General features: G+C 39.2%; 1 protein-coding gene across 1 annotated transcript in view; it reads left to right on the plus strand.

The window, feature by feature from the left end:
- Positions 1-21,775, plus strand: part of MYO3B (myosin IIIB) — a 224,951-nt gene that overhangs the window by 36,451 nt on the left and 166,725 nt on the right. Inside the window, exon 12 of the mRNA XM_042994661.1 lies at positions 19,552-19,631. Within this exon, the coding sequence (XP_042850595.1) occupies positions 19,552-19,631 (80 nt within the window). The remainder of the gene's footprint in view (positions 1-19,551; positions 19,632-21,775) is intronic.

Here is a 21,775-nt window from a genome sequence, read left to right on the forward strand (position 1 = left end):
AGAGTGGCCCCACACTTCCACACTAACTCTGTTATACTACCCTGTATAACTATCTCCGTTGGGATCTGACGTTGTCCTGTCCTATCTGTATATCACCCTCCTTCCCCAATCCCCGGTGCTAGACTGTAAGCTCCTTGAGAGCAGAGACCTTATTAGTCTTTTTTTTTTTTTAACCATGGTATATCCAGGACCCAGAGCAATGCCTGTATGCTCTCTCTCTCTCTCTCTCTCTCTCTCTCTCTCTCTCTCTCTCTATATATATATATATATATATATATATATATATATATAGCAATGCTATGTATAGCATATGGTTGGGACTGTTTACAGTACTTCACAGCTCCACGCCATTGCCCACATGAGTTCTGCTTTCTGGAGTTACTTCTGTCCCCCACCTCCACACTCATCACCACACCTTCCATCATTCCCCCTCTCCTGCTTCCTAATCCTAATCTCCCAAACTCTGCCCTGACCTCACCTCCTTCAGGAAATTTTGGGTTGGGTCCAACTCCTTGCATCAGTGGAATGTAAATTCCATGAGGAAAGGATTTTGTCCATTTAGTTAGGTCCTCTTTCTAACTCCTAGAGAAGCCGCTGGCACCTACGAGGTGTTCATTTGACTCTGTTCAGGCAGAGAGTGCAGTTTGTGACCAGAATTTCCTGGTAGTCCTAAGAGCACTGGAAGCGTGTTGGAAATATGGGTCATCCCATGGTTTATGGTGTTAGCTGGAAGCCCACCATCATTGGACATCTATTTAACAAGTTGTGAAATTTGGAGAAGAACTTCCATTTAGAATTCTGTAATCTGAATCTAGAAGAACAAGTATGAAGCCCTGTTTGGACTCGGGACCCAGAGAAGTACAGATGTGATTGCAGAGAAGTACAGATGTGATTGGAATCTGAAATGGATGGCTAGCCCCCTTCCAGGCTGCAGTGGGCAGGATGGGGACTTTCCCAGAAGCAAAGAGCACACAGTTGACTAAAGTATAAACTGTACCAAGAAGCATGAGATCCACTTACTTGCTCAGAAATGTGGCTGCCCTGGGGGCTGTGGGTGACGTGTGGCCACAATCTGTGCTGCCTCGGGGAGGTTCCATGAAGGACAGCATCCTCCTCTACCTTCTGTCCTGGCAACAGCTGGACAGCTGCAGGAGAAACCTCACACCTTTTCAGCCCTTGCCTAGAAGAATCTTTGATTTTCTTTGTTAGACTTATTGAAGCCAAGATGCAGGCATAGTGTGGTTGCGGTGGTAAGATAGCGTATCTTGTAATTCTTGTTGTGTTTTTTCCCCTACCCCTGAATGCTTTTAGGTTTTGAGTTTGCATTCTCCAAGTGCTGTTTTCTTTATGTTTAAATGTAAGCAGCTTAAGTGTTTCATTCCTTTTTAAAAATCTACTTTTAGTTTCTTCTAGCCCATCAGCTGTGGTGGAGTAAAGAGCCCTGGGCCATAAGTCAGGAGACTTAGATGTCGATTGGTACTTTGCATCCCTCATGTTTAATTCTCTGAACCAGCTTCCCACCTGTACATTGAGGGGTTTGCATGAAGGACCTCCCCTGATTAGGTGGAACCTTAAAGTCAAACAGACAAACCCCTAATAATCTCTAGCCCAAACCTTCAGTCTGGAGTTTGAAAGCTCTCACTGGGCTGTTTTGTTTTTCGATCTGTAGAACCATGCTGTCCAGTGGGGTGTAAAATGTTCTAATACCACATTTTAAAAAGCAAAAAGAAACAGGTTGTCTTCGTTTGTTCAGGATGCTATAACAAAATACCACAGACTGGATGGCTTATAAATAACAGAAATTTATTTCTCATGGTTCTGGAGGCTGGAAAATCCAAGCTCAAGGTGCCAGCAGATTTAGTGTCTGGTAAGAGCCCGTTTCCTGGTTCACAGAGCCTTTCTACTGTGTTCTTGTATAATGGAAGGGTCAAGGGAACTCTCTGGGGTTTCTTTTGTAAGGATGCTGATCCATTCATGAGGGCTCTGCCTTCTTGAATCATGTAACCACCTCTCACAGACCGCCACCTCCCTGCTCAGAAACCTGGGTGCATGTGTATATCATCACATATGAATGGGGGTTAGGATTTCATATATGAATGGGGGGACATAAACAGTCAGTCTGTAGCACAGGTGAAGGTGCAATGATTTTAATAATATACCTTTACTCAATATATCACAAATATTATTCAACATGTACTCAATATAAATCTTACTAATGTGATATTTTACTTTTTTGTTGCGTGGAGTTCCCGAAATCTGGTATGTATTTTGTACTTATGACACATCCTAATTTAGACTAGCCACATTTTCACGTGCACAGTACCCACCATATTGCATAGCTGTAGCTCTAAAGAAGCACTGCCCTGGCCACAAAAGTGCCTCATTTCTGCTTTCTAAGAGAAGTGCAGAAATGCCAAAGAGCTCTTCTTGCTGGTCCTCCCAAGGAAAGTAAATTCTTGTTGCTTCATAAAATAATATTTTATTGTATCCAGATTAATGTTTTTCTGTGTAGGAGAGAAATTACCCTTCTGGATTTGCAGAGTTCCAGTTCCACAAACTTCTAAAATTTCCCTTGATTCTCTTTGCAGGGATAGAAATATTGCTATATTATCAGTAGTAAGAGCAGTGTTTCCTGAAATGTGTTGCATGCAGCACTAGGTTTGTGGGATGTGAAGAGGTGTGAGGGCAATAAGAGATTTCCATGGTCAGAAAGTGTGGGGAATACTGATTGTGAAAATCCAATACATAGCTTTATTGCAGAAATACTAAGAGATGCCTCTCTCATGTATAGGGCTTCCAAAACCAATAAGATGCTTTTTGTGGAAAGCATCTTGAGGATCAGGAGTCAAGTGGGACTGAGGCAATACCAGGCAGAGAATTTTCTCCCCGACTTTCTTTTCCAGGGCAACCTTGCCATGTGGGTCTTAAATCCATTCCCAAAAGTTCCTTGTGCTTTCTTAACTCCAGGGCCCCCGCTGATGCTATGTTCTTGAGAAAGAAAAACTGAGCTCAATAATGAGTTGTGATAATGGCTCTAATATTGGGAGCGTTAGTATCTGTTGTGAATCAGAGCCACTATCTTTCCTCAACACATTTTAATAGTTCTTTCATAGGTCCTAAATGTGACAGTGAATGTACATTTTATTTTAAAGTGGCCGTTCAATTTAGAGACATTTTGTTTTATTTCTTTAATGATCCTGTCAAGTATAGCAAATGTGGCAGCTGTGATGTTTTTCAAATGGTCAAAAATGCAAGAAAAGTAAATTCTGCTTCTCTCGGCCAGCATCCTTCACATTCATAGAAAAGAAATATGTTCCCATTTAAGATGAAAGGTTCTTTGCTTTCATTTCATAGCTCATATTGGAGAAAAAGTCTCAAGGCCATTTACAGTTTATTAATTTATCCCACTATAAAATCTCTTTATAATGGGGCTTTCAGGTCATTTTAACCCTCCTCCTCCCTTCTCTTACTAAAAGATAACTCCAGGCATTTCAAATCAAATGAATTAGAAACAAAGCCATTATAATTATAATTATAATCTCTACACTTAGAGGTGGATCACAATTTAACACTTTTTCCCCAGGAATTTGGGTCATATTAATAGAAATTGTAGTTTTCTCTTTAGAATACAAGACCAGCTTCTGACAGTCTGGTCCATATGTTAGATGCATATAAAAGTTAATCATCTTGCTCTGGTGCCAGCTTGTGTGTGAAGAAAAGCTGTAAACCACAGCTGTATGGAGTAACAATTGTGAACTTTACTGGCTTGCACATGTGAGACGTCAGTAAACTAAGTAAAATGTCACTTTACGGAACTGGAGAGTTGAAGTGGGAGAGAGGATCGCTAAGATTTCATTAAGGTTTGTACTTAGTAGAGTTCATTCCATTCTTTACATTTCACAAGGATAGTTCAAGTTACACAAACCCTGAATCAGCTGTTTTCCAGATGACTAGGTTTGGCTTAGCCACAACAATAGTGATCCCACAACAGTGGGATCACCGGGTGGTTGACCTGGTTTGGTGTGTGAATGATAAAAAAAATCCAGATATCATCTAACATCAGTTGTGTTCAATCAGTTTGGCCAGGCCGCAGTCCCATCAATTACTCAGTAGTCTGCCTTGAATATGATAAAAAAAACTCGGAAACTACTGTAAAATCTTAAATTAGGCCATCCTAGTTGATGGACCGTCTTAGTGTTGACTGCGCAGTGCTGTGTACTGCTGATAGCCAACTTTGGGCAAGAAACTTGAATACCCTTTGCCTCAGTTTCCTTTCTTTGTGGATTGGGCACCCAGCCCACAGGACTGTCACATCAAATAATGCTTTTCAACCACTTAGCACATATCTACTACACTGTAAACATTCAGTAAATGTTAGTATTTAAGAATTGTTAGCTCTTCTAGGGAAGTCTGGGTGGCTCAGGCTGTTAAGTGTCTGACTTCATCTCAGGTTGTGATCTTGCCATCCTGGGTTTGAGTCCGATGTTGGGCTCTGTGCTGACATCTCAGAGCCTGAAGCCTCCTTTGGATTCTGTGTCTCCCTCTCTCTCTGCCCCTCCCTCACTCATGCTTTGTCTCTCTTGCTCTCAAAAATAAATGAACATTAAAAAACATTTTTTTAAAGATAATATTACATTATGTGGTCTTTCTGTTGAGAATTTCTGATTTCTGTATTTTAAAAATAATATCTTAATGGGGCACCTGAGTGGCTCAGCCAGTTAAACGTCTTACTCTTGACTTTCGCTCAGATCATGATCTCCCGGTTTGTGAGTTCAAGCCCCAGATTGGGCTCCGTGCTGACGCTGTGGAGCCTGCTTGGGATTCTCCTTCTCTCCCTCTGTCTGCCCTTCTCCTGCTATGCTCTCTCTCTCTCTGTTTCTCTCAAAGTAAATAAACTAAAAAAAATAAAATGTTAAAAAAATATAAAAATAATATCTTAATAAATGGGAGAGAATAAAATAAACCCTCAGATCTTATATCCTCAGTTTGTTTTCTTTTCTAGTCAAACAACCCAGCATTTAATAAGGCTCTAGGCAATAGAAAATTGGATATTCTATAAAACTCCCAGTTAACCAGAATCCCTAATTAATAACATTTTTGTAAATCTCAAAATGTATGCTGAAAAGATTGTCTCTGAGTCAGGTGATTTGGCTTAAACCAAAACTCCTTGGTCAAGTAGGCCCTCTGGGGGTTCCATGTGGCTCCAATCAATTCCCTATACCAGCAACATCTGCATCTCTACTCACCACTGAAACTCTGTTAACCGTAAATTTAATAGGAACACTTTGTTCCCAAAGCTCAATAAACATTTGTCCAGCCCTCTGGATGATGAAACCCAGATACAAAGAAATTAAGTAACTCATTCAAGCACTCCTAACCAGTAAGGGGCAGACCTGAGACAAACCTCAGGTGGTTTGACACCAGAACTCACAATCCTAACCACTTCACCTCTGTAATCCAGACCTCCAGTAGTTTGAGCAAAGGGTCTGAAATATGAAAGTAACATGGCATGGACAGAAACCAGAAAAATAGGTTATGTGGAGGGAAGTGAGGTGTACTGGGGCCTGCTCCTAAAGAGTATTGGATGTAATGTTAAATAAAAATTTAATGCTACGCAATTTATTCACTCATTCAGTCATGTATTATTTGAGTGCTTACTCTCTGCTAAGTTTACCACTGGGTAGAGAGTGGTAAATAGAATAGACTTAGTGCCCTCCCTCATGGACCTTATACTCCAGTGAGAAGAAACAGTGTTAATTAGATTCATGGATACCTTTCAGTGTTCCATCAACGAACATCTTTAACTTTGATGAGACATTCTCTAGAAACACTTAACCCATAAATCTGTTTCATTCAGATTCATTACACATCCATGGTGCTACATAACTCTGCAAAATGATTCACAGTCCATTGCTTATCTACTTGGGATAATGAGCCTTGGTGTTCTTGGATGACTGAGGAAGAACATGTGATACTGAAGTTTGACAGAAAATGGTAGATATGATCCATCTCTAGAAGGCAAGGGTAGAAGTCGTCTAAAATGTGGTGGTGCATTGAGCATCTTCAGTGAACATTTTTCTTTAGCATCTACTACGTGTAGGGCACTTTCCAAGTCTTTAGCAGGTGCTGAAGAAATCTTTTTTGATGAGACAGTCTCCAGAAACATTAAACTTTGATTGAGAATAGAAATACTTAGTGCCTGGCCTCGCTTGTAATCTCTATAAGAAATCATTTCTAAAGATAAATCCCAGGGGCGCTTGGGTGGCTCAGTCAGTTAAGTGTCCGACTTCAGCTCAGGTCATGATCTTGCAGTCTATGAGTTCAAGCCCCACATCAGGCTCTGTGCTGACAGCTCTGAGCCTGGAGCCTGCTTCAGATTCTGTGTCTCCCTCTCTCTTTGCTCCTCCCCTGCTCACACTGTTTGTCTGTCTGTCTCTCTCTCTCTCAAAAATAAACTTAAAAAAATTTTTTAAAGATAAATCCTACGTAAAGTAGAATATTTATATTGATTTGAAAGGACTCGGACACATGTATACTGACTAGCTGCAGCCTCTAGAATTAGCACAGACTTGTTATGCTTGTGGAATTACTTCATCAGAGAAATAGTCTTTTGTACTGACTTTTATTCTTAATAGGTTCTGTTTTTTTTTAAACAAAAACCAAAAAACAGTAGTTATGGCACCCCAAGTATGTAAGATAAGACTTTAATTTACAATATTTTTGAAATTAGATGGTTATTTTGTATGCTATATCACAAGGCCAAAGGCTCAAAAAAATTATGCCATGTTCTTAAGAAATAAAATATAATTTTATCCTTTAACACCATGACACATATGAGGTTCAGTAGAACTTTCTGGGCACTGCCATTTTATGAATTGGTAACAATAAAACAAAAATCATACACACACACACACACACACACACACGCACACACACACACGTGACATGAGAGAGAAGAGGAATGTGGGTGTGTGGGTGTTCAGAAAACCCATGCCAGTGTAGCTAAGATAGGAGTAATGCTGGCAAGTAGGCATGTTGTAAGTTTTGTTCCCTGCAGAATGTTGCCTTTCTCGGTATGTCTCTTCTTATTTTCTGTTTCTTTTTAGTATTAAAAAAAATTTTTTAATGTTTGTTTACTTTTGACAGAGAGAGACAGAGCATGAATGGGGGAGGGGCAGAAAAAGAGGGAGACACATAATCCTTTTTTTAAAAATATAATTTATTGTCAAATTGGTTTCCATAGAAAACCCAGTGCTCATCCCAACAGGTGCCCTCCTCAATGCCCATCACCCACCCTCTCCTCCCTCCCACCCCCCATCAACCCTCAGTTTGTTCTCAGTGTTTAAGAGTCTTTTATGGTTTGCCTCCTTCCCTCTCTATAACTTACTTTCCCCCTCCTCTCTCCCCCATGGTCTTCTGTTAAGTTTCACAGGATCCACATATGAGTGAAAACATATGGTGTCTGTCTTTCTCTGCCTGACTTATTTCACTTAGCATAGTACCCTCCAGTTCCATCCACATTGCTGCAAATGGCCAGATTTCATTCTTTCTCAATGCCAAGTAGTATTCCATTGTGTATATAAACCACATCTTCTTTATCCATTCGGGGAGACACATAATTCTAAGAAGGCTCCAAGCTCTGAGCTGTCAGCACAGAGCCTGACACTGGGCTCGAACTCACAGACTGCGAGATGGTGACCTGAGCTGAAGTTGGATGCTTAACTGACTGAGCCACCCAGGCGCCCCTATTTTCTGGATTCTTAAGCTGCTGTAGTTTTTTTCAAAGATGTGCCCCTGGATGTTCAGAGTAGGTTCTTTAAAAAGGGAGTGAGGTTATCTGGAATAGTCATTCCTTGAAATAAAGCAAAATAATTGGTAAATGTAAAAATAGACTTGGATAAGTACACATCAAAAGTTAACCTTGGATGCTTGGACTCAGTAAAAAAAAGATTTACAAAGTAATGATTGTATTCGGATTAGTACCCAGTTATTCAAAATGGCCAGTATTTACTAACACACAAACTGAATGAAGCATAATTTTTTTTAGTAGGAGAATATATATATTATGAAGATGTTGAAGATAAGCACGTTGAATTCCTTAATCTTAAAAACATTGCAGGGAGGGTGCAAACACTTATATTACTGTCCCCTATCTTATGTGCTAAGAATGGTATAAATGTTGGAGATCTGAATAAGCTCATGATAGCCACAATAGCCAGGTGAAGGAGGAGTCACTAAAGAGACCACAGAAACAGAACATTGCTAGTTGCTTGTGGTGACCAGCTGTGAAGAGAGCTTTGGCAAATTATGTATCCAGGTCTCGGTAAAAATCATTTATACTTCCTTCATTTATCTAAGCCACACTGTCATCACTGCTCCCTCATCCTTCTGTTGCCTACCAAACTGCAAAGAAACAATAATACAATGTACATATTTTAATTTTATCTTCTTTATGTTATTCTTTCCAGGCTTCTTTTGAGATGGATTTCACATAGGTAGAATTTCAGAGCTGAATGAAAGCCCGACACTATTCAACCTTTTTTACTCTAACTTGCATCCACAATTTTTACTCATTTGTTCTGCATGATGTTGCTTTAAAAAAAAAAAAACTTTTTAAAAGCAGTTTTAGTTCACAGTAAAATTGAGGGGAAGGACCGAGATTTCCGTATAACATAACCCTGCCCACACATGCATAGCCTCCTTCATAATCAGTATCTCCCACCAGAGCGGTACATTTTTTATAATGGATGAACTTAAATTGATACTTCATTATTACTCAAAGTCTATAGTTTACATTACGGTTAACAGTTGATATTGTATATTCTATGGGTTTAGACAAATGTATAATGACATGAATCCATCATTATGGTACAATATGGAATATTTTCACTGCCATAAAAACCCTCTGTGCTTTGCCTATTCAGGAGAGTCCCCCAACTTCTAACCTTTATATCCCCATAGCTTTGCCTTTCCCAGAATGTCATATAGTTGGAATCATATAGTATGTAGCCTTTTCAGATTGGCTTCTTTCACTTTGTAATGTGCATTTAAGGCTCTTCCAAGGCTTTTCATGACTTGATAGTTCCATTTCTTTTTAGTACTGAATAATATTCTGTCATCTAGATATATGTACTTTATGCATTTACCTGCTATAATATATCTTGATTGCTTCTAATTTTTGGCAACAGGATTTTGTGTGGACACAAGTTTTCAACTCCTTTGGGTAAATATCGAGGAGTGGGACTGCTGGATCCCATGCTAAGAGTATGTTTAGTTTTGTAAGAAACCACCAAATTCTCTTCCAAAGTGGCTACGCCATTTTGCATGCCCACCAGCAGTGAATGAGAGTTCCTGTTGCTCTACATCCTTGCTGGCATTTGCTGTTATCAGTGTTCTGGATTTGGCCATTCTAATAGGTGCGTAGTCGCCAGTCAGAGTGGCCAAAATGAAGAAATCAGGAGACTATAGATGCTGGAGAGGATGTGGAGAAACAGGAACCCTCTTGCACTGTTGGTGGGAATGCAAACTGGTGCAGCCGCTCTGGAAAGCAGTGTGGAGGTTCCTCAGAAAATTAAAAATAGACCTACCCTATGACCCAGCAATAGCACTGCTAGGAATTTATCCAAGGGATACAGGAGTACTGATGCATAGGGGCACCTGTACCCCAATGTTTATAGCGGCACTCTCAACAATAGCCAAATTATGGAAAGAGCCTAAATGTCCATCAACTGATGAATGGATAAAGAAATTGTGGTTTATATACACAATGGAATACTACGTGGCAATGAGAAAAAATGAAATATGGCCTTTTGTAGCAACATGGATGGAACTGGAGAGTGTGATGCTAAGTGAAATAAGCCATACAGAGAAAGACAGATACCATATGGTTTCACTCTTATGTGGATCCTGAGAAACATAACAGAAACCCATGGGGGAGGGGAAGGAAGGAAAGAAAAAAAAAAAAAGAGGTTAGAGTGGGAGAGAGCCAAAGCATAAGAGACTGTTAAAAACTGAGAACAAACTGAGGGTTGATGGGGGGTGGGAGGGAGGGCAGGGTGGGAGGGAGGGCAAGGTGGGTGATGGGTATTGAGGAGGGCACCTTTTGGGATGAGCACTGGGTGTTGTATGGAAACCAATTTGACAGTAAATTTCATATATTAAAAAATAAAAAAAAAAAATAATAGGTGCGTAGTGGTGTCTGACTCTTATTCTAATTTGCATTTCTCTGTAGATATGTGATATGGAGCATCTTTCCATGTGCTTATTTGCCATCTGTATATCTTCTTTGGTTGTTTATTAAGATCTTTGGGCTGTCTTGGGATGCCTTGCTGTCTCAGTCAGTGGAGCGTGTGACTCTTGATCCTGGGGTTGTGAGGTCAAGCCCCACCTTGGGTGTAGAAATTATTAAAAAAAAAATAAACTAAAAGAAAAAAAGAATATTTAGTCCATTTTTAACTGGGTTATTTTCTTGTTGAGTTTTAAGAATTGTTTGTATATTTTGGATGACAGTCCTTTATGAGATGTATCTTTTGCAAATATTTTCTGTGATGTTGCTTTTTGAACAATATTGCTGATTGCCCCGACCAGCTCTATAAAGCCCAGGTACATGTCTCACATGTCCTGGCCACAGATGTCACACAATCTCTTTGGTACCAGGTCAACATAGTTCCTTGTAGTTCCCTCTCACAAAAGGTTCTACCCCTCTTAACACCACATTGCCTGGCCTTGATCTAAATGAAGCTGTGTAGCCACAGAGGGTGTGCTCCATGGGTGCCTTGGCAGAATTCTATGGCATACATGTAGAGGACCACTAATCTACTCAAACTCCTCATTTGACATGTAATGCAAGCGAGTCACAGAGAGTAGAGTGATCTCAAGTCAATGGCAGGCCTGGGATAAGAATCCAAATTTCTCACTTTCAAGTATAGCATCCTTTTCATTGCTTCCATGCTAAAGAGGGAGAACCAAAGAAGCATTTATAGTTTCAGGCACTCAGTTGTCATCCTGCACAATGGGAGTTTCACAGCATCTTATTTTCTGTGTGACTTTCTGGGTCTTAACTGAAAACCTAAGGAAACCTAAGTATTGTGCTTCACGCAAAGAAATGGTACAATGGACTCATCATCAACAGATAATGTATATTGAGTGGAACTTCTAGGGGAAGGATTTTTTTTTTTTTTTTAAGTCAGTGATCAGTTTATTCTCTCCTGCCTGGGCATTTTATTTCGGATTCTATTCTTAAATATGGAATGTTACTTTTCTGTGTGCAACTACCTGATTCAAGACTTTGGCCTAATTAGTATTTGTACCAACCAAATGATATTAGTCCTCTATTGGCTTATATCCAAACCATCCAACTTCAGCCATACAAATGGTTGAGTACTCTATCTGAAGACCCCTGGAGCCGCAAAATAGCAAAGATTTTATTCATAGTCCCAGTGACTTACAGTGCCTTTGCAGAGCCTGCCTCTTCCTCCTTTTTCATGTTTTCTTCCCCCACAAATTGCCTTCATAGTTAGTGTTTTCATTGGGAAGGAGGGGCAAGGAACTTGGGTTTATGCTTATAAGGGTAAAATAATATTTTATGCTATTATTAAATATCTAATATAAAAATGAGAAGCTGCTTGGGAGTTTGATGTGTAGGGTCTCTGGAAGTTTCTGGAATTTTTAAAAAGTTTTTATGTTTTTTGCTTACTTAAATAATCTCTACACCCCACATGGGGCTCAGACTCACAACCTTGGGATCAAGAATCACATGCTTTTCTGACTGAGCCAGCAAGGCACCCTAGTCTCTGGAATTTTTAAAGATCTCTGTTCTCACTAAACATTCTGCATCTTCCAAATAGAATCCTTTCCCTTTCATGTCAAACTTCTATTAATCCTTCAAGATCTAGCTCATTTACTGCCTACTCTCCAGCTTTCTTCTCATTCTGTCAAGAAAACTTAGTCTTCTATCCTCTCATGTCACTTTATTCAGGTTTATTACAACACTTTCCACTCTAAACTGCAATGAATTGTTTATATGTCAGTCTTTTCCCTACCCCTAGCAGCTCCTCTGGGCTGTCCTCTCCTTGAGATACAAAAAACGGTGTTCTATTCATTTTTGGAAGAACCATGGAGGGCCCTTAATGTCTTACTTCAAAGCATGAATAACTTGAGCACCATTAACTGAAAGAACGTCTGCTTCTGAACTATCTCATCTTACCCAGACACTGGATGGTCTATAGCTACCCAACATTTCCATCAACAGAATCATTCTGTAAATGTTTTGTTCCTGGAAAGCTTTCCATTCTATGCAAACATCTTGCACCTCAGTGAAGTAATACTACATATTACTAAATAATTTATCCATGAACAAATGAGATCTGGATTAGTTGGCAGAGGAGGATAGTAACCTGAAGATTTGGAACATAGGAAAGGTTTGATGGAGGAGGTCTGTACTGCCTTGTAGAGTTCAAGAGTGGGGCAAGAAAATAAGGGGAACTGGTTGTTGGAGTAGGGAAGAGATACAGCATTAAAGCCATGTTGCACCTTCAGAAGTGGGAATGGGAGCGTGAAAAGGAATGTGTGGGGGTGCCTGGGTGGTTGAGTTGGTTAAGTCTCCAACTTCAGCTCAGGTCATGATCTCACAATTCGTGGGCTCAAGCCCTGCACTGGGCTCTACACTAACAGTGAGGAGCCTGCTTGGGAATCTCTCTGTCCCTCTCTTTCTGCTCCTCCCCTGCTCATTCTCTCTCTCTCTCTCTCTCTCTCTGTGTCTCTCAAATAAATAAATAAACTTAAAAAAAAAGGTATGTGTGGAACTTGAATATATCCCTCACCTAAATTATAGTTTGTCCAGGACCAGCCCTGGTTGGACTAAAACCTCTGCTGTATGTGGATGTTGCTCTGAGGCTGAAATAAACCAGTCTCCCATGTCAGTGACCAGTGGGTGCTGACAGATCTGTGTATGTGAAATTTCATTTTTCTTTTTTCCTGAATGGGTCATATCTTCTTTGATAGATGTCAACCGTCTAGGCTCCAGTACTATTGTGAACACATGTCCTGTCATTTACAAGCAAACTCCACCAGAAAATGTGGGGAAAGCAGACAATACTCAGAGGTGTGTGTGGGCTTGTGTTGTTGTTGTTATTGTTGTTGTTGTTGTTGTTTTAACATGGCTTTGCCTATGGGGAGACTGAACTGGCAGCTTCTGCCAATGTGGCAATAAAATGCAGGAAACAAAGACCTTCAGCTCCACTATTGACCAAGTTAGGAAAGGGAAGTCTTGTTACCCCCTTGAATTCTCATGATTCAGTACAGTTATTTGCTGGGCTGGCATCCTGTTGATGAGTTTTAAAGCTTAAAGGAGGAAAGAAGGAATTACTATTTTTCCTCAGCTCTACAATTTTAAAATCACTGGGTCACAGATCTTTAAAGCTGTGGTTCACGTTCTAAATGAAAAAGAAAGCAGCAAAAACATTGGTGTGGCTTCCTTCAAGCAGAATAGTCCAGAGGTGTTAATTATGCAGAAACTCCTAAGATGCCAGACAACTGCCAATTAAAACCCAATTCAGGAATGAGAAAGGGGTTTCTTTTGGGCTTTGAATTTCCCGTGTGCATGTTTTTAAAGGTAAGGTTGTGCACTCAGAAAAGAGAGTGAATTTGTTATCTGTGCATCTTTCTTGTATAAAACAGCTGGGAGAGTAGGCTGGTGTTTTATTTACTCTTGCTGCCTTCCCTTCACCAAACTACAGCCCATTCGATATATTGTCAGTGTTCTTCTCGTGAGAGATTAAGTGGGCTGGGAACTCTCCCACCTCCCCCCTGCCCACTTATTGATATTAATACTTAAATCGATAGATGAATGCCAGAGGAGAAAGTAAAAACTGGGAAACGAAATCTAACAACACACTTTTTCTCTTGGCCTCCTACAACTGTTTCATATTTTTTGTAGCTGTTTTAAGTTACCTCAGTGTATCAAATCTAAAACAAATCCATATTATATTTAGGATAGATATAGGTATGTAAAAAAACAAGCTTTTAGCATACAAAATACTATAGTATGTTTTATGCAACTACTGAATTTGACTCCTTGAATTTTTATTAGCTACAGTGTTGTTACTGAAATTAGAACACTGGGATCACTATAGGCATCACATCAGCATAGGTCTGTCCCACGCTGACTTTGTAAACATTATACACACAACCTGGTGATGAGACAAAGTAGAGTTTGTTACTTACCACAGTAAGGGAGCCACTGCCTCTCAAAGCTTTGGCAGTGTCCTGGAGAAGGAAAAGCAGGATCAGAATTTAGTGAGAGATACAGGTTTTTTTAGGGTGGGTCTTTCAAAGTAAGGAGGCTGATTAGGGTTGGGTAGGGATCACAAAACAGTAGTCTACGATTTGATGGAAAAAACAAGGTGAGGATTTTTGAACTCCATGATTCATAGAACCATAGGGGGTAAACTCACAGTTGATATTGTCCATTGAAGAGTTAATGGGTCTTAGGTCTTTTAGGAAATTCCTATAATGAACAGTCAAACTGTTGCCTGGAAAAAGATTCATGCTAATGGAGGCTGGGATGATATAAGGTCATTTTCCTATAGATAGTAAGGTGTGGTTTAGGTTTTCTGTATCCAGACTGACTGTTGGATCAATGGTTTCAGTTCTGTGGTCTCCTCAGATAACTTATTCTGGTAGCAGATGAACGGAAACATTTTTTTTTTTAATTTGCATTTCCTTTTTTAGTAGCAATTTGACATAAGACTTTTTACATTTCATCATTGATTTGCAGTAATTTATTAGTTTATGAACCTATACCTTGTGTTAGGGAAAATTAAAATACGAAAAATTTCCAAACAAATGCGCACTAGCAGTCACCACTGGAACCCTGCAACAAATTCTGTAAACCAGAGAGGGCAGCAGAGGGAAGCCAAATTCTATGCGTGATTATTTAAACAGCAACCCGTTATTTTGGACAATTCTTAGGAAGCAATTTAGGAAGATGAAATCATGAGTCTTGGGTACTTTCCAAGAGATGAAATCCTCTGAAGCAGGCAGGAAATTGCCATTGTTTAAAAGTTCCAGCTCTGTCTTCAGACCACTTGTCTCTTTCTCTTTAAGTTGGAAGCAGAGAAATTGTGCGGGATCATCGTAAGCTCCATTTCAGATTCTTTCTTAACCCCGTTCCGACATAGGATATAAATTCCATTAGATGTCTGTGACTTCCATTTTCTCTCCTTAGCACACGTCAGTAGCCACAGTCTGGAGAAGGACAGGAGGGTGCTCTGGGGCAGTAAGGCATCCTTAGCCAAAGAGGCTGTCTAGGGGTGAAGCAGGGAGGAGGCTTTGAAACAAATGTGAACACTGTATTTACATTTAAATTAAAATGGAAACTTCTTATAGGTTATGTTTCTGAAAGGTGTGTGTCGTGCATCTGCTGAGGTCTATTGTTTATTCATGCTGTAAATCCTTTGAAATGTGTTAAAATGCTTCCCACTCATTATAAAGCTCCTGCCACCCCTGGATTATGACTTTGATGTCACCAATCCTGCTTCAAAGGCTTCTTTCTGGGCTATTAATCACAGTTTAGCCTCTGAAGATATCGCCAGAGAAAACATTTGGACATCTTTGTGCTAGACTTGCTAAAAACTTTGAAATCTTGAGTGTCTTGCCTGTGCACAAATTGCAGCATTTCCTTTCATTGACAACTTTTTATTTTGCTACAGAATCAGATGACATCCTATGTAAAAAAGCAAACAGCTCTCTTCAAGAACTTAGTTTGGGAGGTTAGGGACGGGACGGGAGAGGAGAGGAGAGATTAAGGATGGGTGGGGAGAGGAGAGAGCGTCTGAGCAGGCCACTCAGCTCCTTCAAAGGTAAAAAGCATTGGGAATCAGAATGGCCAAGAGATGGAGGTTCAGAGTGGGGGTTGCCTTATCATTTTTCTCACCGTTCAACTGTTTTTTTGACTGACCAGTGCTCACAGTTGCAAATTAGTAAGATCCCTTGGTGTTCTCTTGCCCTCTACTCTCTGCTTTGAGTCCTAGGTAAACTATGCACAGCAAATAGTAATAATAATATGACTGGTAATAATTAGTGCTGGCTGACATGAAGAGAGCACTTACCTTCACCAACCCTGCATTGACAGTGCTTGACATGAGTTACCCTCACTGAATGCCTGCAACAACTCTGAGAGCAAGGTAGTACTGTCTTCATGTTATAGATAAGGAAACTGAGACTCTGAGATATTAATTAACTTGTTCAAGGTCACACCCCTGGCAAATGCAAAGACCCATCGGCCCCAGACTCAACGGCCCTTGCCCATATTCTCTGTGTCCTCTGGTTCCCTGTGTGGAGTTCTCTCTGTGTGCTGAGAGATCCATACTGCCAGATCTGCTAATCAGTGTCTGTGTCTTAAACCTTCACAGTGGGGTTCTCTGTTGTCCAGTTTCTCTTCCAGGAAAGCTCCTAGCATCTGTTTTCTTGTATATCCATCTCCTTCAGGGACTAACAGTGCCCTAGTTCAAGACAGTTTTTTAATTGTGGTAAAAGAAACAACATGAAACCTACCCTTCTAACACATTTTTAAGTGTATAGTACAATGTTGTTCACTGTGTGCACACTGTTTTACACCAAGTCTCTAGACCTTTCTCATCTTGCATTACTAAAGCTTTATACCCAGTGAGCAACAGCTCCCCATTTCCCTGTCCCCTCAGCCCTTGCCAACCAACATTCTACTCTCTGCTCTTATGAGCTTATCTATTTTAGATACATCATATAAGTGGGACCATGCTGTATTTGTCTTTCTGTGTCTGCCTTATGTCCCTTAACATAATGTCCTCCAGGTCCATCTGTGTTGTCTCAAATGGCAGGATGACCTTTTTTATAAGGCCAAGTAATATTCCATTGTACGTATATACCACATTTTCTATATCCATTCATTCTTTGATGAACATTTAGTTTGTTTTCACTACTTGGCTGTTGTCAGTGATGCAATGAACCTGGGAGGCAAATATCTCTTCACAGTTCTGTGTCCAATTGTTTTGGATAAATACCCAGAAGTGGGATTGTTGGATCACATGGTATTCTGTTTTTTATTTTTTCAAGAACTTTCATACTGTTTTCCATATTGGGTGCGCCATTTTACATTCCCACGGGCGGTGCACAAAGGTTCCAGTTTCTCCATGTCTTTGCCAACACTTGTTATTTTCTGTTGTTATTGTTGTATTTATAATGATTATCCTAAGAGTATAAAGTGATATATTGTTGTTGTCTTGATATGTGTTTCTCTGATTCTTAGTGATGTTGAGCATCTTTTTATATACCGGTTGGCCATTTTTATGTCATCTTTGGAGAAATGCCTATTTAAGTCCTTTGCCCATTTTAAAATCAGGTTATGTTATTTTAATTTTTGCTGTTGGGTTGTAGGAGTTCCTTATAGATCTTGGAAATTAGCCCCTTATAGATGGTTTGCAAATATCGTCTCCCATTGTGTAGGTTGCCATTCCCTGTGTTGATTGTTTCCTTTCCTGTGCAGATGTGATCTCACTTGTCTATTTTTGCTATTATTGCCTGTGCTTTTGCTATCCTACCCAAGAAATCATTGCCAAGATCAATGTTATGAAACTTGCCCCCTATAATTTCTTCTAGGAGTTTTATAGTTTTAGGTTTTACATTAAGTCTTTAATCCAATAGGATTAAATTTTGTGTAAGTTAGGGATCTAGTTCCATTCTTTTCCATGAGGATATTGAGTTTTCCAAACATAGTTTGTTGAAGAGACTGCTTTTTCCCCATTGTATAATCTTGATACCCATCTTAAAGGTCATTTAACCATATATGCATATGTTTATTTCTGGGCTCTCTGTTCTGTTCCATTGGTCTATATGTTTGTCTTTATGCTGCTACCATACTATTTTGATTACTGTAGCTTTATAAGATATTTTGAAATCAGGAAGTGTGAAGCTTTCAGCTCTTCTCTTCCTTCTCAAGATTGTTGGGAGCTTTGGGTCCTTTGTGGTTCCAGATGAATTTTAAGATTGTTTTTTACATTTATATTTTTTAAAAAATCCATTAGGATTTTGATGGGGATTGCATTGAATCTATAGATCTCTTTTGGTAGCAATGGACATTTTAACAATATTAGGTCTTTTAATTCGTGAACATAGTAAAGAGTAGCAGAATATGCCACCCTAAAATATGCCACTTTGGCATAAAGATTATTTTGAGCTGAAAGCAATTGAGAAAAAGCAGATGTAAGAAAAGCTCTCTACCCTCCCCCTATTTGCATAAGAGAAAATTTGTAGAAGTGTCCCCCCACCCCAACCCTTCTGTGTCAGGAAGAACAAAAGTTACTCACCAGAGACAACTCTAGACCCTTATCAGCCCAGAGACAGCACCAAAGGAATCTATATAACAAAACTTCACTAACTAGCCCTTACGTTCCATTAACTTCTCCATATATTTACCCTTCCATAATTTACTGCCCCTAGAAACTCAAAGATCTTTTTTTGTTGTTGTTGTCTTGTCACTTACCTAGAAATTTCTTGTTCTTTTATTAAGACGCTATGTGAACCCAATTCTAGCCACCCCTTGAGTTACTCATTACTGGGTACTCCTGTGTGTGTGTGTGATGCATACAGTAATAAACTTGTTTGTTTTTTCTCCTGTTAAACTGTCTTCTGTCAGTCAAATTTTCAGGGCCCCAGGAAATGAACCTAAGATGAGTAGAGGAGAAAGATTCTTTTCTTCCCCCAGAACAAGACGTCTTTCCATTTACTTGTGTGTCTTCTTTAATTTCTTTCAAAAATATTTTGTAGTTTTCAGCATATAAGTCTTTTGCCTCCTTGGTTAAGTTTATTTCTAGTATTTTATTCTTTTTGATGCTATTGTAAGTGGGATTGCTTTTTACTTTCCTTTTCAAATTTTGATTGTTAGTTCATAGAAATGCAACTGATTTTTCTAGGCTGATTTTACATCTTATAACTTTACTGAATTCATTTATTCTAACAGGTTTTTTGATGGGATCTTTAGGGTTTTCTATACATAAAATCATGCCACCAAAGAACAGAGATCACTTTACTTCTTTCTTTACAATTTGGATGTTTTTTATTTCTTTTTCTTGCCTAATTGCTTGAGCTAGGGCTGCTAGTTGGTGGTGAGAGTGAGCATCCTTGCCTTGTTCCTGATCTTAGAGGAAAAACTTTTAATCTTTCACCGTTGAGTATGTTAGCTGTGGGCTTTTCATTTATGTCCTCTTTATGTTGTGGTAATTTTTTTCTTTTCCTAGCTTATTGAGTGAGTTGGAGAGGTTTTTTGTTGTTGTTGTTGTTTGTTTATGAAACTAATATAAATTCAGTTTATATTATAAATTATAATTTATAAATTATTACAGTTTGTTTATAATTTATGTCATTAAGGTTTCAAAATTCAAATTCTTCTAAATTGTTTATATTCACAGAAGATCATTTGGAAAATTAATAAAAATACAAGGCCAAAAGGGAAAAATTACTCATAATACTATTCCTTAACTTTTCCTTCACTTTAACTTTTTTGTCTTTTTTGCTTAGGTAACTTGGCCCAGACAAGAGCCAGGATAACAGCAGCCTCAAGATCTTTGCCTCCTCATTTCAGTGCTGGAAGAGCCAAGGTGAGTAGCAGGTTTGTACCCAAAATAATGGGGACCATGGGGTGCTCCTGCCTTGGGGACAATCCTAGGATAGGCAACTTTAGTTTATCTGGCACACTGCTGGGGCAGTCTGGTCAAGAGATGGAAGGCCAGGAGATCAAGAATTAGGAAATTTGAAACAATATCATGGCATCCTTACAATCTTGTGTCAGGGAAGAAAACTTTTCCTCTACCCTTTTAACTTCAGTTCTTGGGGGACTATGAATTAAACTCAACCTGAAAGGTTAACAGGGGAAAAAGCAGATTTTAATCATGCACATACAGGAGCTCACTCAAAAAAGTGACTCAAAGGGGTAGTTCGAATTTGAGACTTATATACCATCTTGATAGGGATTAAACAGGGGGAGAAGGGCACTTCTGGGACAACAAATGACTTTTGAGAAAAGCAAATGGTCCCTTAGGAGAATAGATGGGAGATAGGATAGTTTTGCGAGTGTTTATTTAGGCAATTTCTTATCCCAGTGCTCATTTCTCCTCTCTGGTGATAGGAGTCAGTCTTCCATGGCAGGTTGTGAAACTGCCAGGGAAGAGATTTATGACAGTTGGATTATTTTGAGAGGTCCTGTTTTTAGCCAGATGAGGGGAATTCAGAATAAGCGTCTTCTTGCAATTGTTGATTCTCAAATGTCCTCAGTTCAAAATAATACCTATGCCACTAGGAGTATTCTGGACCCCTTCGCATGATTTCTCAGAAAGACCAGTTAAAATACAGAATAGTGACACTTGGAAATAAAGTCTATCTAGAAAGAGATAAAGCCTTTTTCCTTGAGGCTATCACTAACCTACAAAGGAGGATAACTGGGACCAAATGGAGTCAGCAGGGAGGAAAGAAACCAAACCATTTTTTATCGCTCTGCTTTGCCCTCTGAAAAATGAGCAGTGTACTTGTCTGTGCAAAAGGGATGTTAGAAGGGTTAGTAAATATCCTTCTGTAAAATATTTTTAATTGTTCCATCCTGCCTACTAATGTTTAAGCAAGGATCTCAAGGATCGGATGGTTAATGTTCATTGTATATGCGAACTCCGAAAACCAATTATCTGAAAGGTGATAGAGTAATAAATAGATCACATCTCTGAATTTTCATATATTTTTATTTACATTGAATATTAAATTATTTAATAAAGAATAATAAATTCAGCCACACATAATCCTATTGAGTATTATCTCAGAATTGATAGACACATACATATCTTTACTTCTTTTGAGAATGGCTTACCTACACATAATAGGGACCCAGATCATTTTTATTAGCAATAATTTTTATACCCATATTGCTATTATAACCCCATGTATTCCTCTACTTTTCAGTCTTGTGAGTTTGTGGCAAGGTATTAGTACTGTTTAACTTGGTTTATATGGAACCCTAGAAAAGATTCACTTAGGAGTGTTGGTGGTTCTAAGATATTAGAATCTCTTGATATTATTACATGTAAAATTTTGTAAGTACAGTTGATTCTTATTTTTTTAATGTTTCTTTTTTTTAATGTTTATTTATTCTTGAGAGAGAGAGAGAGAGAGAGAGCGCGCGCGCACACACATGAGTGGGGGAGGGCAGAGAGAGAGGGAAACACAGAATCCGAAGTAGGCTCCAGGCTCTGAACTGTCAGCACAGAGCCTGACATGGGGCTCGAACGCACAAACTGTGAGATCATGACCTGGGCTGAAGTCAGACGCTTAACTTACTGAGCCACCCAGGCACCCCAGTTGTTCCTTATTACTCATAAAAATTATGTTCTGTAAAGTTGCTGTGAGCACTGAATCAGCAAATACTGAGGCATTGCTCCTAGGGGAAATACATGGTTAGGTTCCTGAAGCCTCTGGTCATAACATTGTTGTCAACCAATTAATACATAATCTTGTTTTATGTGTGTTTCTGTTTAAAGGCATGTTATTTAATATATATTCTTACAAATAATTACATACAGTATTTCTTTGTATAAAATCGTATTTTAATTACAGTATTTGTGTTATTGAACTCAAGGCCAGCGGCACTATAACTCATGCCTGAATGAAGTTTATCCAACACACATATGTTCTCTACGAGGTACTTAATAACCTTCTTGCATTTAGGAACACCAGATAGCACTCCAGCACTATGCTTGGG

Source organism: Panthera tigris, chromosome C1, assembly GCF_018350195.1.
Source record: "Panthera tigris isolate Pti1 chromosome C1, P.tigris_Pti1_mat1.1, whole genome shotgun sequence".
Classification (NCBI taxonomy): Eukaryota; Metazoa; Chordata; class Mammalia; order Carnivora; family Felidae; genus Panthera; species Panthera tigris.